Source organism: Hypanus sabinus, chromosome 19 (genome assembly GCF_030144855.1).
Source record: "Hypanus sabinus isolate sHypSab1 chromosome 19, sHypSab1.hap1, whole genome shotgun sequence".
Taxonomy (NCBI): Eukaryota; Metazoa; Chordata; class Chondrichthyes; order Myliobatiformes; family Dasyatidae; genus Hypanus; species Hypanus sabinus.
The window spans coordinates 17,041,524-17,068,763 of record NC_082724.1 but is presented as its reverse complement, the minus strand read 5'-3'; the positions used below and the strand labels follow the sequence as shown (position 1 = coordinate 17,068,763).

The window sequence follows — 27,240 nt, the reverse complement described above, 5'->3', positions numbered from 1 at the left end:
CCTCCCCTTCTTAAAGACACTTATTAATATCTCCAGTTTTGATGAAAATTTAGTCACCCGTCAGATCTTGGATGTGATGCACTCCTGCAAAGTGTCGTATGTTACAATGCTACTTTCAGGGTTCAATGTAAGGAGTGAAGCAAAACCAGCTATAAAATTGGCTTTAATCTTGACACAAAGCTGATCATGATGCTAAATGTGATTGCAGTTATGCTCCAGTGCTTAAGTAAATTGTGGTTCCTTGTATATCCTTCACAGGGCTGAAAGGGTTCTAGTGGATTGCAGAAGCTCATGTCATCCTATTGCTATTGAAAGAAAGAAACTGTAGACCTGCCAGATGGCTGATAATTGTAGGGATATGGCTAGAGGGCACTATACAGGATGTCATTTATAATCACTAATGGTCCTTAGAGATTTCGAACATTTCAGAAGGTGAGAAAGAGGCCTTGATAGATTTTAATAATTTTAACTGTGTGATTACTGGAAACAGGCAGTTTCGACTCAGATAGTTTTATTGTTCATACCTGATATTGCACCAGTTTAGATGCTTACTTTAAATTACCTTGTGACTTTGAATGCTAAGAGTGAGAAGCATTCAGATGTAACGGTTGTATTCAATTCATGCATTATAAGATAGGTGCCTCTGGGTTAATTGAATTATGTTAAGAAAGGCAACTAGCTTCACTTCATCCCATAGACAGGGGGAACTACTGCTGACTATGGGAAAAGAATCGGCAATGTGAATAAGTGGCTCTCTAAATAAAGTTATTTTATTTTACAACATGGGCAAAAACCGCAGTCACCCAGCAAAAAGTTAACTTTCTTGATAACGTATACTTTATGATAGCCTTATCATTTATTGGAAGAACCCCACTTGATCAGATTTAAGTAGGAGAAAAAATGTGATACCAGCTCATTATTATGGTACCTGCTCACAAAAAAAATGCTGGAATCTGGAAAATCCTTCCTTCGATAGACAGTTGATTCACTCCCAAAGTTTATGAGTTCATACTTACAGAACTAAAGTGATTAAGGGAGTAGTCCAGCTGAAGAGAAGGGGGATGGGGGTGGAATGCAACCAAGAAAAAAAAGTTGTTTGGTTCATTACCATGAAAGAACTGAGGCCATCGAACCGTCACCTTCTTTTCATCCTTTCATTTCTGCAGCCTTCCCTGACCTAGCAAAGCACTGTTTCAATCAAACAGTCAAAGAGACTGATGAAAAACTTGGTCCCTTTCCAAAACAATAGGGCCGTTTGCAGCAGCAAAGAAGTAATGCCATCTGGAGGTGCTGAAAACACTTGTCCATTTGTTACTGGTTTTTATAGCCAGAGCCTCATGTTTGAAGGACCGCAAAGGGCAGAGCCTTTCTATCCTTTAGAATGGGGTGACAGTTTACACAAAGCTCCTACTGCTCTATAGCAGGCATCTTGTGCCTATGGTAAAGAAGTAAGTGTGAATAAAAGACCTGGCAATCATTCCAGACTCTGAAAGACACTACGTAATCGATTGAATAGTTTTTTTTAAAAAATTTTGTTCTCCTGCCTTACAAAAGTACAATGAGTTTCTCATGGTGGAGTGAAAAATTATAGATAGGAGGGAATTCTTTCAATGTTTTTGCACTGGCTACTGATTTTATATGAATCAAAATTGAACAGCCAAAACAAGCTGTTTATTGTGAGCTGTGTTTGGCTTGAATTTATTCTCAAGAATGCTTTCAGAGGGTGCAGGAACAGGATTTTATTCATTTTTTTAAGAGTTTATTTGCCAACCACATGAACTGTAGTTCTGTTCCTCAACTTATCCATCTGCTTGTGGAACTTTAGTCAAATTACGCTACCACTAAATGGAGCAATGTCGCATTTTAGCCACCCACATAGATAAAGCATAAACTGGAGATGATTGAATAAAAGACGGTTACCAATTTAAAAGTATGTCACATGTGTCAACCACCAAAGCTGAAATTTTGGCTAGAATTCTACTGAGCCATGCCATGGCTGTGTTCCATTTTAGAGTAGGCTGTTTGTTCAGATCTGACAGTTCAGCCCTCAAGGAAATATTTAGTTCAGAAGTTTCAGTGAGAACTTTGTCACCTCCAGATGCTTCAGAAGTTTAACCTCTCTTAAAAACACTTCATCTTGCTGCAAAACAAAATAAATATACTTATGGTGGTGCAGGATGAATGCTATTGCCTCATCACTTCAGAGACTAAGATTCGATCCTGACAGGGGATACTATCAGTATGGAGTTTGCACATTTATCCAGGACTTCAGTTACCTCCCATGTCCCAAGTATGTGTCGACAGGTTTATGACGAATATGTTGCAAAGATACAATGAAATAAGGAAAGAGGTAATGGAACTGACGGGATTGGTCTACTGGGAGTTTGCCAAATGGTCTACGCCATGGCAAAATAAACATTTAGTTATTTTTTTCACTTCTTGGATGGTTGAAATGTTGACTGTGCTCTTTTCCGTAGATGCTGTCTGCCCTGCCGAGTTCCTCCAGTATTTTGTGTGTGTGGATTTAATATTTTTAGTAAGTTTTAGTGTAGGTACTGAGGGTGTTGCTTAAAAGTAAACTTACCTAGTAATATGACAAGAGGCCCAGGCGAGGATGGTCAGTATCTGAGACGAGAATCGAGCCACAATTTCGAGACTGAGACGAGAACTGGGTTCGTGACTGGATGCTGGACAAGGACCTGATGTTACTGGACAAGAATCCAAGCAAGACATAAATCCTAAAAGCAGTCACAGACCAAACTAAAGTTGAGCTGATGATTGAGCACTGAACCTGAGTTCAGGTGCTCTTTTAGTACCTAAATCCTGGGGCACCAAAACAAGCTGCCAATTAGTGGAGTGGGCCAGGATCTTTAAAGGGACAATGCCAGCTAGCCATCCTCTGGAGAACCTGAATGTCTAAACCCCAGAGGCTGGCATGGTCAGGTGCGTACCATAACAAATAATTATTGCTTAAAACATTACACTAACATTATTTCTGAGCTTTTGAGCATTTCTGAATCCTTAGCAAAAAGATGTAATTTTGTATTTTTATCAAGTGTTGTAGTTGCATGGTACAATTAAGTGCACCATAGCACTAGGGCTGACCTGTAACATGTTGTTTTAATTTATCTATTTCCTTTATCGGTGTCTGCTATTAGATTTTTAAGAGGATTATATCCTGAGCAGCAAAATCATAGACACGAGAAATTTTGCAGACACTGGAAATCCAAAGCAACACACACACAATGCTGGAGGAACTCAGCAGGTCAGGCAGCATCTATGGAAATGAACAAACCGTCGACATTTTGGGCCGAGACTCTTCCTCAGGACATTCAAAATGCTGCACGTTCCTTATTGCATGTCGCGATTATATTCAACCATTTTCTGAGAGTCCATGCCGAAAATGCAAAATCTAAAGTCGAAGCAAGTTTGTGTCCTCCAGTCCTTGCAGGAAAAAACTAGGTAATGTGTAAAAGATGACTAGAGGTCTGGGGACTAAAAAGCTGAAAGTATTGGAGTCGATTTCATCTTGCTAAAATTTAAATAGGTAATTATAGCCTCAAATTGGGGCTTGGAAACTTACTACTCAGCTAACACCAAGGAATGGATATTCACCATTTTCACAGAATCCTAATGCCAACCAGTAGGGCTCTTTATAATCTGCAGTATGTGAACGTGCCATACATAGGACCCAGCTGGAGAGATTGACACCCTCCGGAACCTTCTCCACCTCCCCAAATTTACAGGCAAATACATGCACAAAATCCTGGTCTCAGTTGATAACCTCTCATTCTTCTAATTTCATGCTGTTTAATCTCTTCTTGTTAAAATAAAATCTCTCTATAACAAGCATACCCTTTCTTTGATATTTAAACTGTATGTAAGCACAATATACATACTGATTTACTAGAGCTCTATATTGTATAATTGCAACACAACTTCATGACACCTGTGATCAAAATTCTGCTGCAATAAAAACCAAAGCATGGTATTCCTAATAGCTTTCTGTACTTAGATGTTAGTTTTAAATAATTCATGTAAAAGAACACCAACACCTTTCAATCTCACACCATTTTAAATACTTAACTTTTTTTCTATTAAGGTAAATGAGCTCACGGATTTTCTACATATTGTTGAATTTGTCATATCCTTGCCTATTTATGTAGGCTGCCCCTGTCTCCCTGAAGTCTCTCTATATCCCCTCTACAACTCACCCTGCCATCAAAGTTGGTATTATCTCCTAACATGGATATATTACACTCGTTCACCCATCCACATCACTGCAACACACACAAAATGCTGGTGGAATTTAACAGGTCAGGCAGCATCTGTGGAAACGAATAAACAGTTGACGTTTCAGGCTGAGACCCTTCCTCAGGACTGAGAAGGAAGGGGGAAGACTAAGAAAGCTTGGTGGGGGGGGGGGGGCTGGAAGGAGGCTAGCTGGAAGGTGATAGGTGAATCCAAGTGGGCAGGAAAGGTCAATGGCTGGAGAAAAGGGAATCTGATAGGAAAGGAGAGTGGACCATTGGAGAAATGGAAGGAGGAGAGGACCCGGGGGAAGTGATAGGCAGGTGAGAAGAGGTAAAGGACCAGAGTGGGGAATAGAAGAAGGGGGGAGAGGGAGGGGAAAATTATCAGAAGGAGAAATTGATATTCATGCCATCCAATTGGAGGCTACTCAGTTGCAATATAAGATGTCGTTCTTCCACCCTGAGGGAGGCCTCATCTTGGCCAAGAGGAAGCCATGGACTGATATGTCAGAACGGGAATGGGTATCAGATTTCCCTGATGGTGTTCTTCGTGCCGCCTCACAGGCCAGAGCCTTCCTCTCACTATTTTCTGTTCGTTAATCAATCCCCAGCCCTTTTTTTGTACCTTAGTTCTAAACCCATCTATTCTAACTTTGTCCAAGTGCACTGCATCACTTGTATGTTCTTATCCATTCTTCTCGTAGCAACCTCAAAGATTCTCTTCCTTCCTGTGTACTGGTCTTACATATGCTATCTTCCAATCCATGGGAATCAATATTTTAAAAATAATAACCCATGCATCCACTCCCTCTTTAGCCTCTCCTTTGCAATTTTTGGGTGCAGATCATTGGGCTCTTTGGACTTATTGACATTCAATCTCTTTAAGGCATAAAGACAGATAAAAATAATAGTTTAATTTCTCAGCCTTTTCTTTATTCCCCAATATAATTTCAAGTTATTCTTCTTTATTCCTCAATTTAATTTTTCTTGCTTCAGTGAGGGAAGTCAAACTAATTTTTGGTGATCCCTTCCTTTTTGTATCTGTAGAAACTTCTACAATTTGTCTTTAAATTTCTTTTTGTTGTATTCCACTTTCCTTTATCAATGTTTTGGTCATCTTTTGCTGAAATCTTAGTTTTTTTTTTAATCTGTCATCATATTGACTGCTCTTTCATAGTGTAAACCTTTCCTTTTTATTTGATTCTGTCTTTATCTTGGCTTACTTGGTAACAATAGATGGACTGTCTATCCTTGCTGGGTGTTGCCATTTAGTAGTGCTGGAACCGTGCTGTAAACTATATTTTTATACAAATGTTAGTCATTACTTTTTTTACAGTCATATTCATTTTAATGTAGTTCCCAACTTCCCAACTCACACCTGTCCTGGTGAAAGGCCTCGGCCAGAAATGTCAACTGTTGCCTCTCTTCGATAGACATAGCCTGGCCTACTGAGTTCCTCCAGCATTTTCTATGTGTTGCTTTGGATTTCCAGCATCTGCAGATTTTCTCTTGTTTGTGGTCACACCTCATACCTTTGTTGAGACTTAAGACTCTAATTTCATAAAAGAAATTTAATCAAACTGACATACGCTCTTTGTTGTTTAGAAGATTGGGAGGTAATCTTGTTGAAATGTACAGGAGCCTGAGAGACTTTGACAAGGTTGGTTCTCAAAGAACCTTTTCTCTGGTGGGGGAACCTAGACATAGGGACTATAGTCTCAAAATTAAGAGTCAAACATTTAAAACTGAAATTCTTTCTTTCAAATTTTATGAATTTAAGGATATCTCATAGAACTATGGAAGTTGAGTCATTAAATATATTCAAGGCTGCAATGGATAAATGATTAGACTTCAGGATTTGAGTTGGATTTTGGAGATGAGGCAGGAAAGTGGAACTCAAGCCAAAATCTGATCAGCCATAATCTTAAATGACAGAGCAGATCCCATCTAACCCACTCTGCTCTTATGCAAATCCCCTGAAGCAGAGGTTTTAAAGCAAGTGTCCCTCTGCCACTAAAGTGTTGCTACGCAGGCCTTGTGGATGTAGTTGATCATTTTCATTTCCTCTTGAAAAGCTGAGCCACTACATGAAATACTCTTTTGACAGAGTAAAGTTGTTCCTGCAGCACTACAGATATGAACATCTGGTGAGAAAAGAAACTGCAGATGAAGGGTCTTGACCCAAAACATCCACTGTTCAATTCACTCTACTGATCCAACCTGACTCTCTAATGAGTTCGGCTGTTACAGTGTCTTTGGCCCAAATCCATCTTTCAGCTTTCCTAATTTTCTTTCCGAAAACTATTTTCCATGGTGACACATTGTGGTCAGAGCTTGTTAGTGTCAAAAAGAGCTCTGGAAGTGAAAATGTGCAGGATGCTATGAATGCATGGAGATTCACAATGATGAATCTGCTCTCTTGTCCCATTTCTGTCTGTTTATGATATGAAGCTTATCCGACGAACTGGTCTCCAGATTACAGCTTTATCCCCACCAGTTTCCTGCCAGAGGCTGTGCTTGAAGCTAGATGTCAGTTTGATATGAATACATTTACAGAGGGGCATCTTTGATGCTTAGGCTTTCTCTACTATTTGTATTTCTAAAGTAGTTCACCTTTATCAGCATCGCAACCATTGAAAGAAACAGTTAGGTAACCTGGTCTAAAGTAATTAGAATTTCAGTTGAGAAAGCAGAACTATGCTGTATCATTGTCTTTCACAGCCTTTGTTGCTAACTACACATAGACCAAATATTGTATTTGTTCGCCTTCCTTTACAAGACGTTAAAGAAATATTGTGAGGTATCTTTAAAAATTGTTAGGCAAATATTGTATAGTACATAATTTGGGATCTATAATAACCAGGCTGAATCTGCATTTTGCTCTATAAGGGCTAAATTGAATGCAGTTCTTTGAAATATTGTGCAGCTCATTCCACTTACACAATAGAGTATAAATTGGGCAGATTCTGCAATCAAATTCACTACTTAAAGGCTTTCATAAAGTTCATGTACACTGTGTTCACTAATCCCTCCCCACATGCCATGTCTGCCATCTTATCTGATAAATGTACCAGGTTTGTCAACTCTAAGTTCTCTAGAATCCCTCTCTAGTAGTTAAGTTTATTTCCAGTGCAATCTCTGCACCTCTGTATTTTAATAGCATAGTAAACACCACACTTAAAGACATGAAAATACATGAACTGTTCTTTTGCATAAATACTAATGATTTTACATCTGACGAAACCGATTTCTGGCTGTATGGATTTTGAATACAGTGTATTTGAACAATCAATGATACAATACTCTTTACCATAATTCCCTCCTGTTCAATCCCTAATAATCATTGCTGATAATTTACATCAAAAGTAACAATGCCTTTGCACTAAATTAACTCATTATTGGAAATTGATATGGAAAGTCTAAGCACTTGTACCAGGGTGCCTCTAAATGTGTGGCAGCGGCACATAACTGGATAGCAATTAGCAGCAACTCTACGAGTAGGTAAGGAGAGCAGTAATAACCAGACCGATTTTATGTCAGAGCACATCACCAGCCCCACCATGGAGTTTAGGGTCAGTCATGCTCTAATCAAGCTCTCTCTCAAAAGTTTATTCCATAGCTGTGTGAAGCTCAGAAACCTGCTACCTTGGCCTCAAGGCTGTCTATCAGACTGCCGATGGCTGGGAACTCATATAACAGAACTCTGCAGCGAAAATTAACACAAAAAGCAATCACCCATGCACTCCAAACTCAGCTCCAGAATAGTATTGTATTCATTTATCACACTGCAGGAACCTGTCACAGATCCCAATCTTGTTTGATTATAATATTTAACTGGTTATTACTAATTTCCTTTCCATTTGCCATATCTACTGTAAAAGAAAATTGCTCAAGTTTTGAAAGGAAGATATTATGAAGCACAATTAAAAATTACACTCACTCTCAACCAAGCAGTATTAGAAATTCAGTGACGGTTCACATTTCTGGCTCAGTCTGTAAGGTCATCATCAAAGTGCCTGCATAATTATTGTTGTTAGACTGATTACTGAATTCGAAATTCATCAATTCATTTGAACTTGAACTGAGCCTTCCAAATTTAGCTGTACCTGCTGGGTAGAATTTTGAAAACAAGAGTTGCTGATATCTGAGACACAAGAAAATCTTCAGATGCTGGAAATCCAAAGCATACACACAAAATGCTGGAGGAACTCAGCAGGTCAGGCAGCATCTATGGAAAAGAGTAAACTAGTCGATGTTTTGGGGCGAGTCCCTTCATCAGTCCTGATGAAGGGATCCAGCCTGAAATGTCAAGTGTTCGCTCTTTTCCATAAAGAGTCTCGGCCCAAAACGTTGACTGCTTACTCTTTACCATAGAGGGTCTCGGCCTGAAATGTTGACAGTTTACTCTTTTCCAATAGATGCTGCCTGGCTTGCTGAGTTTCTCCAGCATTTTGTACGGAGTGCTGATATCTGTTTCTACAATTTTTGAAGTTGAAGTTAATTTTATAAGCATGGAGAGCCTAATTCATTTCTCATCAGGTTTTGTGAAATTCATCAGCTCAGAACACTCAGTTCTCATTGATTTATGAAAACCTAGACTCCAACAATTTGCTGTATATGAAATAAAATATTGAATATATTTGAGAAATTAAGCATCAATTGCAGACAGGGAAAAAACAAAGCCATGTTAAAGTCAGTGACCTTTAAGCAAATTGAGTAAAAATCCAGTTCTGATGAAATATCAAATTGAAAGATGGCTTTTTCTCTATCCGAAGATATTATCTGACCTTTAGATTATTTTCTTCATTTTCTATTTTGATCCGATATTTCCAGAATCTATGGAATCTTACATTAAGCTTTCTGTATACATTTGATGAAATAATGTTGAGAAAGCAAGAATATCAAAAATAATTTTATTTAGTTAATTAAGCTGTTACAGAATTTGGATTTATAAAAAATTGGGTTTGCTACTTATGATTTGAGGTATTTCCTCGAAAGAAAAAAAGCCAACATAGAAAGAAATAATTTGGCAGAATTTTTTAACTAAAGATTACCATTATGGAAATAAAGCAGGAAAATGATAGGATCGTTTACCCTAGGAATCACGGATGATCCGATCCTGTTTTTTTTAAATTCACTTAAATCGCTACATTCAGACATGCAAAACAAATTGCTCGAACTTGACAGATGGTGCTAATCTCATGGGTGGGATCAACTGTGACAAAGCAGCCAGGGGTCCAGGGAGAAAAAAAACAGGAGAAATGCAACTGTGATATGAGGCAAAGTCTGCAATGTATCCTGACCTGATGAAATGAAATTACTGTTGATGATGCATTTGGTGGGCACTATGAATAATTGGCAAAGTATAGCTAGGGGGAGAGGCAGCAGGAGTTACTGCAGCACCATTAAGAGTCCCCGCTGAGACTTTATCAAACAGATGCTTTCATCACTGATAAGGCAGGCTCTTGATCTAAATGTTTTAATAGAATAGCTCAATTAAAATCCAAGCTCTAAATACCCATCATTTCTAATGAATAATAAATAATTGCTTTAAAGATGTAATTTCTCTGGCATGTCTCTACAGGACATTTATATAGGTTACTATCCCTTTACTGGAGTCAATTACATCTGCTGCTGGTTTGCATAGGTCATCACAAATTGAAATAAACTGAAAGTACTTAGGAAGTGATGAGAAAAGCAATTTTTTCCATAGACTGTTTAACTTCCATTTAGAATTTTTGAAGTATTTTGATTGATTTAATGAGAAATGAAAGTTTGATTTACTTTGCACTGGTTTCCAGCATAGTCTTTCTCCTGTCCAGTTCTGACAGCATTGTGCTCATTTAAGGGTCCAGAGCTCTTTAGGTGTTTAATGTTTAATCACATATTGACATAAGCACCAAGTTTAATACTTTTAGAAATGGCAGCACAATTGCTCACAAACCAACAGCGACTTTAAGGAAGCTTGTCTCAAGAACCAAGATACCATTAAGCAACTGACAAAAGCACTGTGGTGTACAGGATCACCCGTCGAGACCGCAACAAGAATTACGTTGGCCAGACAGGACATAAACCCTCAACTCATTTATGGGAACCCAAACTGGTAATACGGAGACATGATGTTCTGATGAGATCTCTGATCTCGGTACCTGAAGGTCAGGAAGGATAACACTTTAACTTGGATACTGTGGAGGTACCAGCGCAGGTATACACGAAGCAGGCACAAGAATTTTTAGATGCGTGGTTCTTTTCTGATAACTCCGTAAACAGAACATATCGAAATAGACAGCACCTACAAACCTCTAAGAGCCAAAGAAACGCTAGCCAATAGATTTCAAAGGTCAACTGAAGGGGTAGCCAATCAGGACCAAGGCAAGAGAACGGGGGCAGGGGGGGAGTGCTATACAAATGTGAGCACTCCCAGAGAAACACCAACACTGCACTGAGTATATCACCTCGACTGGTGATGAAACGTCTGCAAGTTAATTGCCAAGATCAGTGAACTCTGAAACATCCAATGCCTCAACCTGAGCTATTAATATTCAGCACCATACAGCACCTTTAGTTCAAACTCTACTAAAGCATTGACGTGGATATTAAGGCCTGTCCAGTGGTGGTGGGCTATCACTGATACACTGTGGTCTGCATGGAAGTATTGGACCAAATGGCCTGTGTCCATACTTTATTGCTCTATGTTTCTATAACTCAAGCAGTTTGTCATTCATTAGATAGGAAGTAAAGATTAGCTTTTTATGAGAGTAAAGCTTAATTACAATTTGTTGATCATTATCTCAAGATACCTATTTGAGTCATGATAGTTGAGTTCTACACATGTACTGTGGAGAGCATTCTAACTGGCTGCATTACCGTCTGGTATAGAGGGGTGAGGAAGGTGGTGGTTGGGGGGGGCGCGGGGTGCTACAGCACACAGTCAAAATTAGCTGTAGAGAGTTAAACTTAGTCAGTTCCACCTTATGCACAAGCTTAAATAGTATCCAGGACATCTTCAAGGGGTGATGCCTCAAAAAGGTGAGTCCATCATTAAGGACCCCCATCACCCACACATGCCTTGTTCTCATTGGCACCATCAGGAAGGTGGTATCAGCTGTAAGTCATCAAGCTGCAGCTCCAGATCCCTAATCTCTTAGGAGCTGCATCTTAGTAGTACCTGGCACAGATGTGGCCATCTGGGAGACTGGAAGAATCCCTGGATTCCTACATCTGACACCCAGAGCAAAGTACTAACCCTACAGACGTGCTGTCTATTCCAACAAAAAAAACGTAGTCCACTTACCTCGCCAGAGCCCAAATGAGTCAAAGCCCTACCACTCTGACTCAGACCACTCTGTCCATTTAATATCAGAGAATGCATCCAATATACAATGTGAAATCAACAATTCCGGAACAGCTTCTTTCCTTCTGCCATCCAATTTCTGAATGGACATCGAACCCAAGAACATCACCTCACTACTTTTTTATTTCTATTTTTGTATTACTTATTTAATTAAACTATTTTATATATATATTCAAAATTTTTCTCTATTATTATGTATTGCATTATACAACTACTGCAAAGACAACAAATTTCACAACATAGGCTGGTGATATTAAACCTGATTCTGATCTGAGTCCTAGTACTTTCCCCATAGCACCAAATGTAATTTGCTGTTCATTTTAAAAATTCAACCATCCAGTTAAAATATATTCTATTATCGCCTTTGCTGTGTGACTCGTAAGTGGCTTATATCAGCTTTCATTATGTTCTTATGATCTGTGAAGGAGAAACATTGCTATCTCTAATTTTAGCTAATTTTAATTTCTAGCGTTGAAGTCTGTCAGAGTCTGTCCACTTCTCTGTCTCTCCATCCAGATGAATGGGAAAGTGGCTTCTGTGTACTTTCCCCAGAGATGTGTGGATGGTGTCAACACTCTTCTGAGTAATTACCCAATCAATTATATTTGATGCTTGCATCAATCTTGGTAAATGAGATTAATTTTGTGCACATAACTTGTAGATAAATATCCTCTGCTGGATTGTGTTTTCATGAATAAGTTACCTTACTTTAACAGGGAGAAGTCATGTAGCTTTGGTTATATATTCTGCTCTTTAATATAGAATCTGTTCTCTGAGTGAAGTTACTCAGTTTGGTACAAAGACTATTTGCTGTGAGTTCTATCACCCTGACTCCAACTTATTGTTAGATATAGTGCTGTCAACAACAAAACAAAAACAAGTGACTCAGAGAAGTACAACACAGAAGCAGGCCCTTCAGCCCATCTAGTCTGTGCCAAACTATCTAAACTGCCCACTCCCTTCAACCTGCACTGGGATCACAGCCCTCTATACCCCTACCATCCATGTACCAATGCAAACTTCTCTTAAATGTTGAGATGCACTTGTGCTGGCAGTTCAGCACACTTTAACAACTCTCTGAGTGAAAAAGTTTCCTCTCATATTCCCTTTAAACTCTTCACCTTAACCCATGGCCTCTGATTGTACTCCCACCCCACCTCCATGGAAAGAGCTTGTACCCTATCTGTACCCCTCATAATCCATACCTTTATCAAATCTCTCAATCTTCTATGTTCTGAGCAATAAAGTCATAATCTATTCAATCTTTCCTTATAACTCAGGTCCTCCAGACCTGGCAACATCCTTGTAAATTTCCTCTGTACTCTTTCATCTTATTTACATCTTGACTGTAGGTAGGTGACCAAAACTGCACCCAACACACCAAATTAGGTCTCACCAATGTCTTATACAACTACAGTATGTTGTACTTTAAATAGAGGTCACTAAAAACAGAACAAAAACTTACAAACAGAAGTATCTGAAATGAAATGATTTTCATTAAAGTTGAAATATGAGTCCTTTAATGTTAATCATTAATCATACAACAAAAGAAAATTTCTGAGCAGTCTTTTTAAGAATTCCTCAGTTGATTGAGTTGAAGGAGAAAACTTGACAAGTTACAAAGTACTTTTATGATGTTTGATTGAAGGAAGAACAAAATCTTTTTGATGAAAGCTGCTGGAACCTTTGTTTCATTTGGTCCAGCTATTACTATAAAGCCAGGGCAGGGCTTGACTGCAGGCATCACAGCTGAATCCAATCTAAGCAGGGATGAAGTCCAAACCCAGCCTGAAATGTTTCACTTGCTCATCATTCTAACCAGCTAGAGTAATGATTTTTTTTTGTTCATTTATATCTCTCTTCACTCCTCTCTAATCTTATCGTTCAATTCATATTACTGTACTTGGAAGTCTGGCTTTGTTTATTAGCTTATGAAGAAAGATAATTCATCTAAGCTTTGTCATTTATTGTATTGCCATTATGTTAGTACTTTATCAAGGTCTGAAACTTGTTTGCTATGAACTCTCCATCACAGAATCATACAAATTAAGCCATCCCGTTTTAGTTTGCTAGGAACAGCTTCGGAGAAAATCTCCCATAATTATATTTCAGTGGTTCATTCGTTCGATAAGACCATAAGACCTTAATATATAGGAGCCAAAGTAAGCCATTCTGCCCATCGATTCTGCTCCACCATTCAATCATGGGCTGATCCAACTCCACTGCCTTCTCCCCAAACCCTTTGACGCCCTGGTCAATCAAGAACCTATCTATCTCTGCCTTAAATGCACCCACTGACTTGGCCTCCACAAGCTGCTCATGGCAAGAAAAATCCACAGATTTACCACCCTCTGACTAAAGTAACTAATTTGCATCTCTGTTCTAAATGGATGTCTTTCAATCCTAAAGTCATCCCCTCTTGTCCTAGACTCCCCTCCTATGGGAAGTAACTTTGCCATTATCTAATCTGTTCAGGCCTTTTAACATTTGGAATGTTTCTATGAGATACCCCTCATTCTCCTGAACTCCAGGGAATACAGCCCAAGAGCTGCCAGACATTCCTCATACGGTAACCCTTTCATTCCTGGAATCATTCTCATGAATCTTCTCTGAACCCTCTCCAATGTCAGTATATCCTTTCAAAAATAAAGAGTGCAAAATTGCACATGATACTCCAAGTGTGGTCCTACAAGTGCCTTATAGAGCCTCAATGTCACCTCCCTGCTCTTGTATTCTATACCTCCAGAAATGAATGCCAACATTGCATTCGCCTTCTTCACCACCAACTCAATTGGGACTCCCAAGTCCCTTTGCATCTCTACATTTTGAATTTTCCCCCATCTAAATAATCGTCTGCCCATTTATTTCTTCAATCAAAGTGCATGACAATACAATTTCCAACATTGTACTTCACTTGCCACTTCTTTACCCGTTCCTCTAAACTATCCAAGTCTCTCTGCAGGCTCTCTGTTTCCTCAACACTACCCACTCCTCCACCTATCTTTATATCATCGGCAAATTTAGTCACAAATCCATTAATCCAATTGTCCAAATCATTGACATACATCATAAAAAGCAGCGGTCCCAACACTGACCCCTGTGGAACTCCACTGGTAACCAGCAGCTAGCCAGAATAGGATCCCTTTATTCCCACTCTCTGTTTTCTGCTGATCAGCCAATGCTCCACCCATGCTAGTAACTTCCCTGTAATTCCATGGGCTCTTATCTTGCTAAGCAGCCTCCTGTGCAACACCTTGTCAATGGCCTTCTGAAAATCCAAGTACACCACATCCACTGCATCTCCTTTGCCTACCCTGCTTGTAATTTCCTCAAAAAATTGCAAAAGGTTAGTCAGACAGGATTTTTCTTTCAGGAAACCATGCTGGTTTTGGCCTATCTTGTCATGTGCCTCCAGGTACTCCATAATCCCATCCCTAACTATCGATTCAAACAACTTTTCAACCACTGATGTCAGACTAACATTCTGCTGCTTCCCACCCTTCTTAAATAGCGGAGTAACATTTGCAACTTCCCAGTCATCCAGTACAATGCGATTCCTGAAAGATCATTGTTAATGCCTCCACAATCTCTTCAGCCACCTCTTCCAGAACCGGAAGGTACATTCCATCAGGTCCAGGAGATTTATCCACCCTCAGACCATTAAGCCTCTTGAACACCTTCTCAGTTGTAATTTTCACTGCACTAACTTCACTTCCCTGAAACTCTTGAATGTCCAGTATACTGCAGATGTCTTTCACTGTGAAGATTGATGCAAAATACGCATTCAGTTCCTCTGCCATCTCTGCGTCTCTCATTACAATATCTCCAGTGTCATTTTCTATTGGTCTGATATCTACACTCAACTCTCTTTTACCCTTTATATACTTAAAAAAGCTTTTTAGTATCTTCTTTGATATTAGCCGCCGGCTTCCTTTCATAATTCATCTTTTCCTTCCTAATGACCTTCTTAATTTCCTTCTGCAAGTTTTTAAAAGCTTCCCAATCCTCTATCCTGCCACTAGCTTTGGCTTCATTATATGCCCTCTTGTTTTTACCATGGCTCTGACTTCACTTGTCAGCCACGGTAATGTCCTTCTTCCATTCATAAATGTCTTCTTATTTGGAATATATCTGTCCTGCACTTCCCTCATTTTTCACAGAAATGCCAGCCATCTCTGCTCTACTGTCCTTCCTGCTAGTGTCCCTTTCCAGTCAATCTTGGCCAGTTCCCCTCTCATGCCATTGTAAGTTCCTTTATTCCACTGAAATACCAACACATTGGAATATAGTTTCCCCTTCTCAAATTTCAAAGTGAACTCGATCATATGGCAATCACCGTTTCCTAAGGGTTCCTTAACCTTAAGCTCTCGTATAACCTCCGGATCATTGCACAACACCCAACCCAGCACATCCGATCCCCTGGTTGTTTCAACAACAAGCTGTTCTACAAATTCTCTCTCTTGAGGTCCAGTACTAGCTTGGTTTTTCCAATCCACTTTCATGTTAAAATCCCCAATGATTATCTTGACATTGCCCATCTGACACACCGTCTCGATCTCCTGCTGTAATTTGTAATCCACATCCTGGCTGCTGTTGGAGGCTGGTAGAGCCATAGCCCTACCACTCTGACTCAGACCACTCCGATCATTTCATATCAGAGAACGTTTCCAATATACAATTTGAAATTCTTACTCTTCACAGACATCCTCAAAACAGAAGAAACCCCCCCCAAAGAATGAATGACTGAAAAAACATTAGATCTCCAAAGCACCCCCTCCTGCCACACACAAGCAGCAAAGCATCAACCCTCCCCACCCATCTGCTTCAGCAAAAACATCACCCCCCCCCCCCCCACCACCTGCCACGCAGGCAATACCAAAGCTCCCAAAGAGATCTTGACCTTGACCTATCCATCTTGGAAATCTGCTGATCCTCGGCATCTCACAAAGAAAGATGGTTTGGTCAGTCATATTATTGACATCGTTTTGGTCTGTTAATAAAATTTTTTATGTGTAACTCTTAATCATGGTGTCATACCAAATACATACCAACCTTTCTGTCCACCTATTCTAATCCACCATGCACAATTAGAAATCCGTCCTTCTATGCCTTATCTGATTAATATTTGGCTAAATGCCTCTTAATTGTATCTGATTCCACCACCTTATTTGGCAAGTTCCAGATATCAACCACTGCATAAAAACATTGCCCTCAGAGTCCCCATAAAACTCCTGTCTCTCAGCTCTTATTTCAAAGTTCAAAGTAAATTTATTATCAAGGTGTGAATACCACACACAAGCTTGAGATGCATTCTTTATGTCCCTAACCTGGGATAAAGATCTCAACTATTAACACTGTTTATCCCTCTCTTAATCTTATATACTTCTGTCAGCTCACTCCTCATCCTCCTTCACTCCAGGAAAATTAAACTCCAGGCTTAACCAATTTCCCTCAGTAACTGAAGTCCTCTAATCCAAGCAATATTATGCTGAATCGCCTTTGCATTCTCTCCAGTGCAATCACATCCTTCCTATAATGTGACAATTAGAAAAGCACGCAACGCTGCAAGTGTAGTCCAACAATTTATTTAGTAAACTTGCAAACTAAAATCCCAGCTTTAAGTCGGATGTCCTGACTGATGGATGCATCCTATTGAGCTGTATCAACACTTTCAGGGAATTATAAACTTGGACCCCAACTGGAGCTCTCGCTGTTCATTGACATTCCTTAGTGCCTTGCTGTTTACTTCAAATGTCCTATAACTATTTCTATAGTCTAGATTAATTTCTGTCTGGCAATTTTCCATTGACTTCCATCTAATTTATATCCTGTTGTAGCTTTAGACATCTTTTCTCCTTTTTATGAACTAGGGTTCTATATAAATTCAAATCATATTTATACCAAGGTTTAAATATCAAGAAGCACACCAAGTCTTTAAATTATTTTGATCAATGAAACTGTAAAAGGAAGTGTAGATCATAGAGGTTCTATTATTGTAATATTTATGAAAACTAGGAATATAGGATGAGAAGTGATCTCTAAGTAGTGAGTATTGAAAGGCCTTGATAGAGTGGATGATTCCAGCAGGGGTGGAGTCTAGGATTTGGGGATGGGGGTGTGGGGAACAGTCTTGGAGTCAAAGGATGTCCCTTTAGAACAGAGATGAGAAATTCGTTTAGCCAGATGGTGGTGAACCTGTGGAATTCATTGGCATAGATAGCTGTGGAGACCAAGTCATTGGGTATATTTAATGTGGAGGTTGCCAGATTTTTGATTAGTAAGGATGCCAAATGTTATGGGGAGAAAGCAGGAGATTGGGGTTGAGAGTAAATCAGCTACAATCAAGTGGTGGCCTAGTTCTGCTTCAATGTCTTATTATAAATATTTTTAATGAAAAAATGTGTTTAAGCTGTATGCTCTAAATAACTAATTTCCTATTTATACATTACTGTAATGTGTATACTTTTCTGATGGAGAGAATTTAGAGAATTAGAGAATTCTGTATTTAAAGAATCTAGTTTCTTTTTTGTCAATGTATATATTTTGTTAAAAACAATTGCCAAATAGCTTAGAAATTTTGATTACACAGACATTTTTCAGTTCATCTCCAAATAAAAATCTTCCTCTGAGAGTAAATCCAGTGTAAAAACACTCCTCATTTTCTTCTGATTTCTGATGAAGGGTCTCGGCCTGAAATGTCGACAGTGCTTCTCCCTATAGATGCTGCCTGGCCTGCTGTGTTCCACCAGCATTTTGTGTGTGTTGTTTGAATTTCCAGCATCTGCAGATTTCCTCCTGTTTGCTCTTTAAATTCACTACTGCGAAGCCTCTGCCAGTGATACCTACACTGAAGAAGTTTAAATCTTCTGTTCGACAGGAGTTCAGTGTGTTCTGACGAAAGGTCTCGGCCCGAAATGCCGACAGTGCTTCTCCTTATAGATGCTGCCTGGCCTGCTGTGTTCCACCAGCATTTTGTGTGTGTTGCTCCTCATTTATTGCTCTTTCTCTTTATCAGACTGACAGGAGGGTGGCATGGTAACGTAGTGGTTAGCACAACGGTTTACTGTACCAGCATCCTGGGTTCAATTCCCACCACTGCTTGTGAGGAGTTAGTACATTCTCCCCATGACCACGTGGGTTTCCTCTGGGTGCACTGGGTGTACTGGTTGGTAGGTTAATTGGACATTGTAAATTGTTCTTTGATTAGGCTAGGATTAAATTGGGGGAATTGCTGCGCAGTGCATCTCCCAGCAATAGTTCTGCTGTTCAGCATTTACTGCCACTGCAGGAAAATAAAAAGATAGAGGAAAGTGGACTCGCAAGAAGTGATAGGTGAAGGTGAAGGCAAGAAGTGATGGGTGGGAAGGGTAAAGGGTTGGAGAAGCAGGAATCTGATCAGAGAAGAAAATGGATCATGGGAGAAAGGGAAGAAAGAGGGGATCTGGGTGATGTGGGGGAGGTGATAGGCAGCTGAGAAGAGGTAAGCGGCCTGAATGAGGATTAGAAGAGAGAAGGGTGAAGGGATTTTTTTTACTGGCATCAGGTTGGACGCTACACAGACTGAATATGGGGTGTTGCTCCTCCATATTCACTTCCATGTTAAATCTTCTGAGAGATAAATCCTGTGGCTGCGTACATAGCGCTCATAATATGATCGAGTTCAGTTTCAAATTTGAAAAGGAGAAGCTGGTATCAGGTGTATCGATATTTCAGTGGACCAAAGGAAATTACAGCGGTATGAGAGAGGAACTAGCCCAAGTTGATTGGAAAAGTAAGCTAGATGGAGGGACGGTAAAGCAGAGTTGGATGAAATTCCTACAAGAAATAAGGACAGTGCAGGAAAAATGTATTCCAAGAAAAAAGAAAATCATAAAAGGAAAAATGACACAAATGTGGCTAACGAGAGAAGTTAAGGCTAAAATAAAAGCAAAAGAGGCAAAAATTTTTCCTTCTGTACAAGGAAGCAAAAATTAGTGGGAAAACTGAGGACTGGACGAATTTTAAAAATTTACATAAAGAAACTAAGAAAGTCATTAGGAAAGAAAAGATGAATTATGAAAGGAAATTGGCAATTAACATAAAAAAGGACACTAAGAGTTTTTTTAAATATACAAAGAGTAAAAGAGCGACACGGATAGATGTAGGACCGATTGAAAAGGATGTTCGAGAAATAGAAGAATGAGAGGAGATCTCATAGAAACACATCGAATGTTGAAAGGGTTGGACAGAGTAGATGTGGAAAGGCTGTTTCCCTTGGAGGGTGAGTACAGGTCAAGAGGTCACAATCTTAGAATTAGAGGGTACCCATTTAAAACAGAGATGAGGAGAATTCTTTTTTAGCCAGAGGGTCGTGGATTTATGGAATTTGTTGCTTCATACAGCTGTGGAGGCCCAATCATTGAGGGCTTTTAAGGAGGAGATTGACAGGTATCTGATTAGTCAGGGTATCAAGGGATATGGGAAAAAAGCCGGAAATTGGAACTAGACGGGAGAATGGTTTAGCTCATGGTGGAGTGGTGGAGCAGACTTGAAGGGCTGAATGGCCTACTTCTGCTCCTTTGTCTTGTGATCTTGTAACAACCTGTACAAAAGACTGTGAGAATGGCTAAGAGGATCACAGGGGTCTGCCTACCATCCATCTGAGATATTTATCAGGAGCACTGCCCACACAGGGTCCTTAGTATTATCAAGGATCCCACCCATCCATCCAGCGTCCTCTTTGACTTTCTACCATCAGGAAGGAGACTCCGATGCATTAAAAAAAAATGGGTGGGATAGGAAAAAGTTTCTTTTCTCAAGCCATTAGGCTTCTAAACTCCCTGATGCACTGCATTCGCAGTGTCACTGGTTAACCTGTTCTGTACCTGACAATATTTAATTTATCCATTTTACTTTGCTCATTTATGCATAAATCATCTATAGATTTTATCCTTTCTTTCCTAAGCTATTGTGTGTTATATGGGTGTTGTATGTTCTGTGTGCTTTTACCCTGGTTCAGAGAAACGTTGCCTCATTTGACAGTATACGTGTATATAGTAAAATGACAATAAACTTGGCTTGAAGTTATAGCACAAGAAACAGTTGGCAAGGAATGAGTTGAAGTGCAAGATTATGAGTAATTGAAACCTGATGCCTATAAGAATTTGTAGTTTGGCTGGTTTGCAGCTTGGAAGAAACTAAAAATAGTATAAGAGTAGAAAAGGGTTAGAGTAAATGGAGTCCGGTAGTCACCTAATTATCACCTAATACATTTTAGCAAAGGACAGCCTTATTTCCATGCACCTTACAAACGTATTGAAAGAAAATCTATGAAAAAATATGACTTCCTTGCAAAATGAATGAAATGAAATAAATTATTTCTTTTAATGAGTGTGGCATCTCATGGGAGGTCTAATCCAGACAGTGGAGTTGAGATAAAAATGAGTTGGAGTTTGAGAGACAATGGTTAAAATCACCCAAGGGGCTGGAACGGGATGTTGTTTTTAAAAAAAATCCAAGTTAGACAGTTAGATTTGTTTATAAACAATTTTTAAATGGGTTCTTTTGGGGTTTCTTGTTATTTTGTGGCTGCCTGAAAGGAGATGAATCTCAAGGTTGTACTATGTATAAGTAGTTAGATAATAAATTTACTTGAACTTCGAACTTCGAAGACAGAGTAAAGTCTCTATAAGCATTGGCAGTGTAATCTGGCATCAGATTGGGTACATTATACACACACTGGCTATCTTTGTGACCAACACTTAATAGAAGTTGAATCGAGACTTCCAAACCTGAATAGCTATTGGTGGGTGTGTGCTGACCCTCCCAGCATTAAAAATCTACATGTCCATAAAATATAGATAAAATAATTTTAAAAAGTCTTGACAAATAGTAGATGTCTTTGCTTTGTGCTCAATTGATGTTTAAGGCATATGTGTCTGTAGAATTATTTGAATTTTAGACTGAGGGAAGTACCTCTTCAAATTCAAGGAGTAAATTTGTTTAAAATCCGTGTATCCAGTGGAAGGTAATTTATTGTGGAGTCAGACCAAAGTATCAAGGGTGAAAGAGCATTGTGCTAATTTTTTAGTTCCAAGGCTAACCAGAACCTTCATGAATTTCAAAATTTAGTACGATTTAGTGGATGGCAGTTTGGATTTAGAATACATTGTTGTCAGAAATTCCTGTTAATTATTGGAAGCAATTTCTGTTTTGAGTAATAATAACTACACTCAGAGTAGGAATTATTATATCTAAATTGTTTTACACGATTTGGCTTCTAATTTGCTATTTCAGTCAGAGTCACATTGATTAAAATGTCATTAGTCATGGGTAATATTTCAAGACCTATCACTTTACATTCTTTCACGCTCTATGACATTGTTTCAGGATCTAAAGCAGCTTACTTCTTTCACACAAAAGAACAAGAGAGATGTTTGTCTCTCACTATGGCGACCTCTTTTCACCCTATTTATGCGCCGATACATTACCAGTGTCTCCAATGCTTCTGAAGGTCACCAGACTGAGCTATTACCACATGGATTTTATACTTGGGTTTGTGAAATGTTAGGTTGAATTGTTTGGCAAAGGATTTTAAGAAGATATAATGAGCAACTTAAAAAATAATTTAAATTTGTTCTAAGGCTTGTTTAAGCGAACAGTGGGAATGTATAATTAAGAAGAGCCGATCTCTGTCAAAAGCTCAGCATTAGAACTTACATCAAAAAGAAGATGGTCTAGACAATTAAATCTAAAGTATTGTTTACATTTAATACAGTAAAAGTACATTAATTTACACAAAACATTGAAGCATTGATGAGTTCATGATCTCCGTGCAATTTCAGTTCTATTTTCCCCATCTTTTTTTAATCCTTCAAAATTCTCTGGTTCTTAAGTAAAACAAAGCCGCAACAAAAAATGTACAATGACTAAAATTGTTTAGAGATTGACGAATAAAACTTTGTGACACCAAACTAATATTAGAATCTGATTTGACACTTATAAATTCCTAGTTCTAAAATAAGAATGTACATCAAATATTGTTGTTATTGGAACATCATAATTTCTATCCTTGTAAAAACTGTCAAGAGCATCCAAGGGGAAAAATGTATTTTCTGTATATTTAGCATTAGTTTAAGCAATTTTACTCTACCTCATTGCACCTTTAACTGGCAAACTCTAATGGTTTTTCTCTATACTTATTGCGTATCTCCACATGGAGCAATCTATCTGCATCAACCTTTGTCTTGGCATTTTGATGGACCAATTTTCGTTGTTGGTTTTGAGCTCTTAGAATTGAGCTTCAAATGAGCACATTTAAACAGATGGAAAGTCTATCTGCAAGAGTTTGATTTATATCACTGCACATCTACAGCTATTAAATTGTAAGCTACCAATGTGTAGCATTGCAAGCTCCAATTAGTTCTAACTCAGTGTGAAACCACAAAATTTTCTCATTCGATTGTTTATATTGATGGGGTACTTTATGAGCTCACTTGCCTGGTTCAAACCGATGAATTCAACAATCTTAATTGACCAACTGCTGTGGTAGTGGATGATCAGTGAAACTACTCCATTGTTTTTTTTTCCCAGTTTTGTTTCACACCATTACATATGTCACTATCTTCGTCTTATTACTGGAGGATTATCTTCTTAGTCATTTCTCAAGATCAAGTCTCCCTGCATGAAGGTTTGGACAACTGCTTTTCCTGGCTCCTGTGTTCTGTGAAACATTTACCGTTGTTTTAAACATTGTTCTTCAATTTTCCTTCATTTTATGTAATACTTTCGCCATGTATTTTTTTGTTTAAATCCCACATAAGAAAACTCGGAGGCCTTTTATTCAACACTTTCATAGAACGTGATCTGACCTTCTCCAATTCCTTTATTTTATTCATTGACTTGAGTAGAGAAGCGGAGTTAATGGCATTAAAGATTTTATTTGATATAATTGAATAGCCCTGCTTTGTTTAGTTTTGTTTTAGTTTGGTTTAGTTTTACTTTTATTTCAATTTGGGGTTTTTTTTCCACCTTTTTATTTTTGTCTATTTTTGAGTATCAAGGGTTTGGGAGGACAACTATATTGGTGCTATTTATAGCTTTTTTTCCATATGTTAATTACCAACAATGTAATCCCACTCCCTTTATACTGCTATGAGCATTATGTGTTTACTTTTGAAAAATTTAATAAAAAGATTGAAAAAGAAAAAGAACGTTAAACATAATTCATTTTTAATCAACTTAGTGTAATGTATTTTGAGATAAAGCAGTAATTTAAAAAAAGTGTTAACACAGGAAAAACTGCAGGTGCTGGAGGAACTCAGCAGGTCAGGCGGCGTCTGTGGAAATGAGTAAGCAGTCAATGTTCTGGGCTGAGATCCTTCTTCAGTCCTGAGGAAGGTCTCGGCCCAAAACGTCAACGGTTTATTCACTTCCATAAATGCTGAGTTCCTCTAGCATTTTCTGTGTTTTGCATCAGAAAATTTAATTTCCGGTTATCAGCTACCAGCAGGATGGCCATTTAACCTACCTGCTTTGTTATTCAAGTCGCTAAAGCGGAAGGATTAATTGTTGACTCAACACGCCATTCAGAAACATTTTGAAAATGTATTAAGTTTATTTGATGTTGGATTGAAATAAATTTATTATCTTGTAAGTAAAACAAGTAACAGTGAGCAGACAATTCCAGGCAAATCACTAGGAAGCACCAGAAAATAGCCATAAATGTGTAAAATTTAGTGCTTGTATTGTAGGAGTTACGTATCTATATTCTTTATCTATGTATCTATATTCTGTCAGTCTGTATTGTATTTTGTATTGTGCATTTATTATGGGTTATGATAATTTGTCACGTAGGTTGGGCATGGTAGAAGCAAACGAGCATAGTTACGCATTCACGCTTTGTCTTAGTTAGTTCTTAGAAGCAGCCAAGGACAGGGATGATTTTTTTTGTTGACTGCTAACTTGAACACTGATTTTGGTTACGCTACTTTCTAACATTGCTACAAGATCGTTCACCTTTGCTGATTTCATAATAAAGCATCGAATGTATATTTTTCTACTTGGAACTCAGTTATTTGGAAGTGCGTCATACAGAGTCAATTCTCAATCCCTCAGCAGCTTTGGTTTGTTTCAAAGTAACCTCTATGAAGTATATAAGCATTTGAGAACAGCTGTGGTAAGAAAATCCCAACTATGTCTGCAAACTTAAAGAGATGTGCTCTTTCATTTACTTATTTACTTTTCTTTTAGGACAGAGGTAATGAAGTTTCAATTCCAACATTCAAACCCTCCAGAGGGGAGGCCTCCTCCTGCACTGTATGAGTGGAAGGGATGCCTACCAGTGCATCAGGAACGCAGATCTCCAACAGGCGACATTGAAACATCAGCTTATAACAGTAAGAAAGTTTGGAAGACCTTCAGAGTAAAATTAACTTATGTGCTAATTAATGCAGAGGTACCGTTATTTCTTCTCAATCTGCTTAATCTATTTCATTTCATTTTCCCTTTCATTTCTCAAGTTAGATATTTAATTTGCTATTTTATTGGAACTACTTTAGGTGAATTTCTTCAAATCAAATCAAATCAAGTCAAATCAAATATCAATTTTAATTATCATTCGACCATATATGAATACAACTGAACTGACAGGCTTCCTCTGGGATTGAGATGCAAAACATACACAGCACGTTCAAAATATTGAGCGATAAAACATAGTCACACAAAAAAAAACACTTATATAGCCCAAGTCCCTAAGCGACATGTCCTGCAAATTAATGATACAGTTCCTAGCAATGCGCAGCCTCTGCAATCCAGCCTCTCATTCCGCCGAGAGAAAATCTGCAGATGCTGGAAATCAAAGTCCTGATGAAGGGGCTCGGCTCGAAACATCAACTGTTTACTCTTTTCCATAGATGCTGCCTGGCCTGTTGAGTTCCTTCAGCATTTTCTGTCATTCCACCGATCGAACACTAGAGGGCAGCACTAATGGGAGATGCCATCCCCCAATCAAGCAGGAACCCCACGCTACACTGCCTCTGGTGTCTCTTCTCCTGGACTGCAGCAGCAGGCAAGCCCGCGGCTTGAGACCTAGTCCTCGCTACAACTGAGGCCACACAGCTCCCCCGCTAGCTGTCGCACCACTAAAAAAGGGAAACAGGCCCATGGCATCTTACATTATCAATGTCTAGTAGAGCCTTGTGATGGCAAGAGAAATAATCTGCACGTTATTGATAGGATAGTCTGTCAACCTACTGTACTGAACTAGAATCAAATCCATACCAACATCTACATGTCATCTGGTAACTCACTATAGCACCCAGAAAAGGAATATAGGCAGGTTGGCTATAAACTACACGGCAAGTTTGATGTCATTTGTGGCATTTTGATTGATTCTGTATTTGTTCTTTAAAGGTTTCTGCAAATACATACTGTAGACCCAGGCCATGGTTTTCTTCCTGTTCAATTAGACAATAGACAATAGACAGTAGGTGCAGAAGTAGACCATTCAGCCCTTCGAGCCTGCACCGCCATTTTGAGATCATGGCTGATCATCTACTATCGATACTCAGTTCCTGCCTTGTCCCCATATCCCTTGATTCCCCTATCCATAAGATACCTATCTAGCTCCTTCTTGAAAGCATCCAGAGAATTGGCCTCCACTGCCTTCCAAGGCAGTGCATTCCACACCCCCACAACTCTCTGGGAGAAGAAGTTTTTCCTTAATTCTGTCCTAAATGACCTACCCCTTATTCTCAAACCATCAATTCTTGCATGTTTCACAGTTTACATGTCTACAATCGTACTTTGAATAGGCCTGATCATTTGCCAATGTGAGGTGACTGGTGCAGCTGCCATGGTTAGTGCTTTATTGCACTGCTGCTCAAATTTCTCATTGTCTTGCTGTATCTAATTCTAACCTGCAGCTACCCAGAGAACTGACAAATTGCAGAGCCTCAGAGATCCACTCCAGAAGCTCTTTGGTAGATTGTTGATTATGCTAGTGCTGTTGTAATTATGCAGTTTTCACTATTGGAACTTGTTTAACTTTACAATCTACCCAGCACCCAAAAACGTCAGTATTACTTTATGAGATACAGAGCCTCGGAAGAGGGACAGTTTTTCTGGTGCTGACTCCATTACATTGATTAGAAAGTCTAAGCCATTTAGAGCATTCTAACTGGCTACATCACCGTTTGGTATGGGGTGGTGGAGGGGGGGCTACTGCAGAGGATCAAAGTAAGCTGCAGAGAGTTGTAAAATCAGTCTGCTCCATCATAGGCACTGGCCTCCGTAGTATCCAGGTCACCTTCAAGGAGTGATGCCTCAGAAAGACGGCATCCATCATTAAGGACCCTCATCACCCAGGACACGCCCTCATTGCTACCTTCAGGGAGGAGGTACAGGAGCCTGAAGACACACACTCAATGATTCAGGAACAGCTTCTTCCTCTCTACCATCCGATTTTGAATAGACATTGAACCATGAATACTACTTAACAATTTTTTAATTTCTTATTTTTTGCACTACTTATTTAACTGTGGGTGATATATGTATACACACACACACAAACACATACACACTTACTGTAATTCACAGTTTTCGTTTTCACCCCATTATCATGTATTGCATTGTACTGCTGTCACAAAGACAAAA

The 27,240-nt window shown here is 38.9% G+C and overlaps 2 protein-coding genes across 3 annotated transcripts in view; one reads left to right on the top strand and one right to left on the bottom strand.

The window, feature by feature from the left end:
- Positions 1-27,240, bottom strand: part of cfap92 (cilia and flagella associated protein 92 (putative)) — a 247,952-nt gene that overhangs the window by 174,981 nt on the left and 45,731 nt on the right. The gene's annotated exons all lie outside the window — the stretch shown is intronic.
- Positions 1-27,240, top strand: part of efcc1 (EF-hand and coiled-coil domain containing 1) — a 78,839-nt gene that overhangs the window by 28,549 nt on the left and 23,050 nt on the right. The window contains exon 2 of the mRNA XM_059944098.1: positions 24,838-24,983. Within this exon, the coding sequence (XP_059800081.1) occupies positions 24,838-24,983 (146 nt within the window). The remainder of the gene's footprint in view (positions 1-24,837; positions 24,984-27,240) is intronic.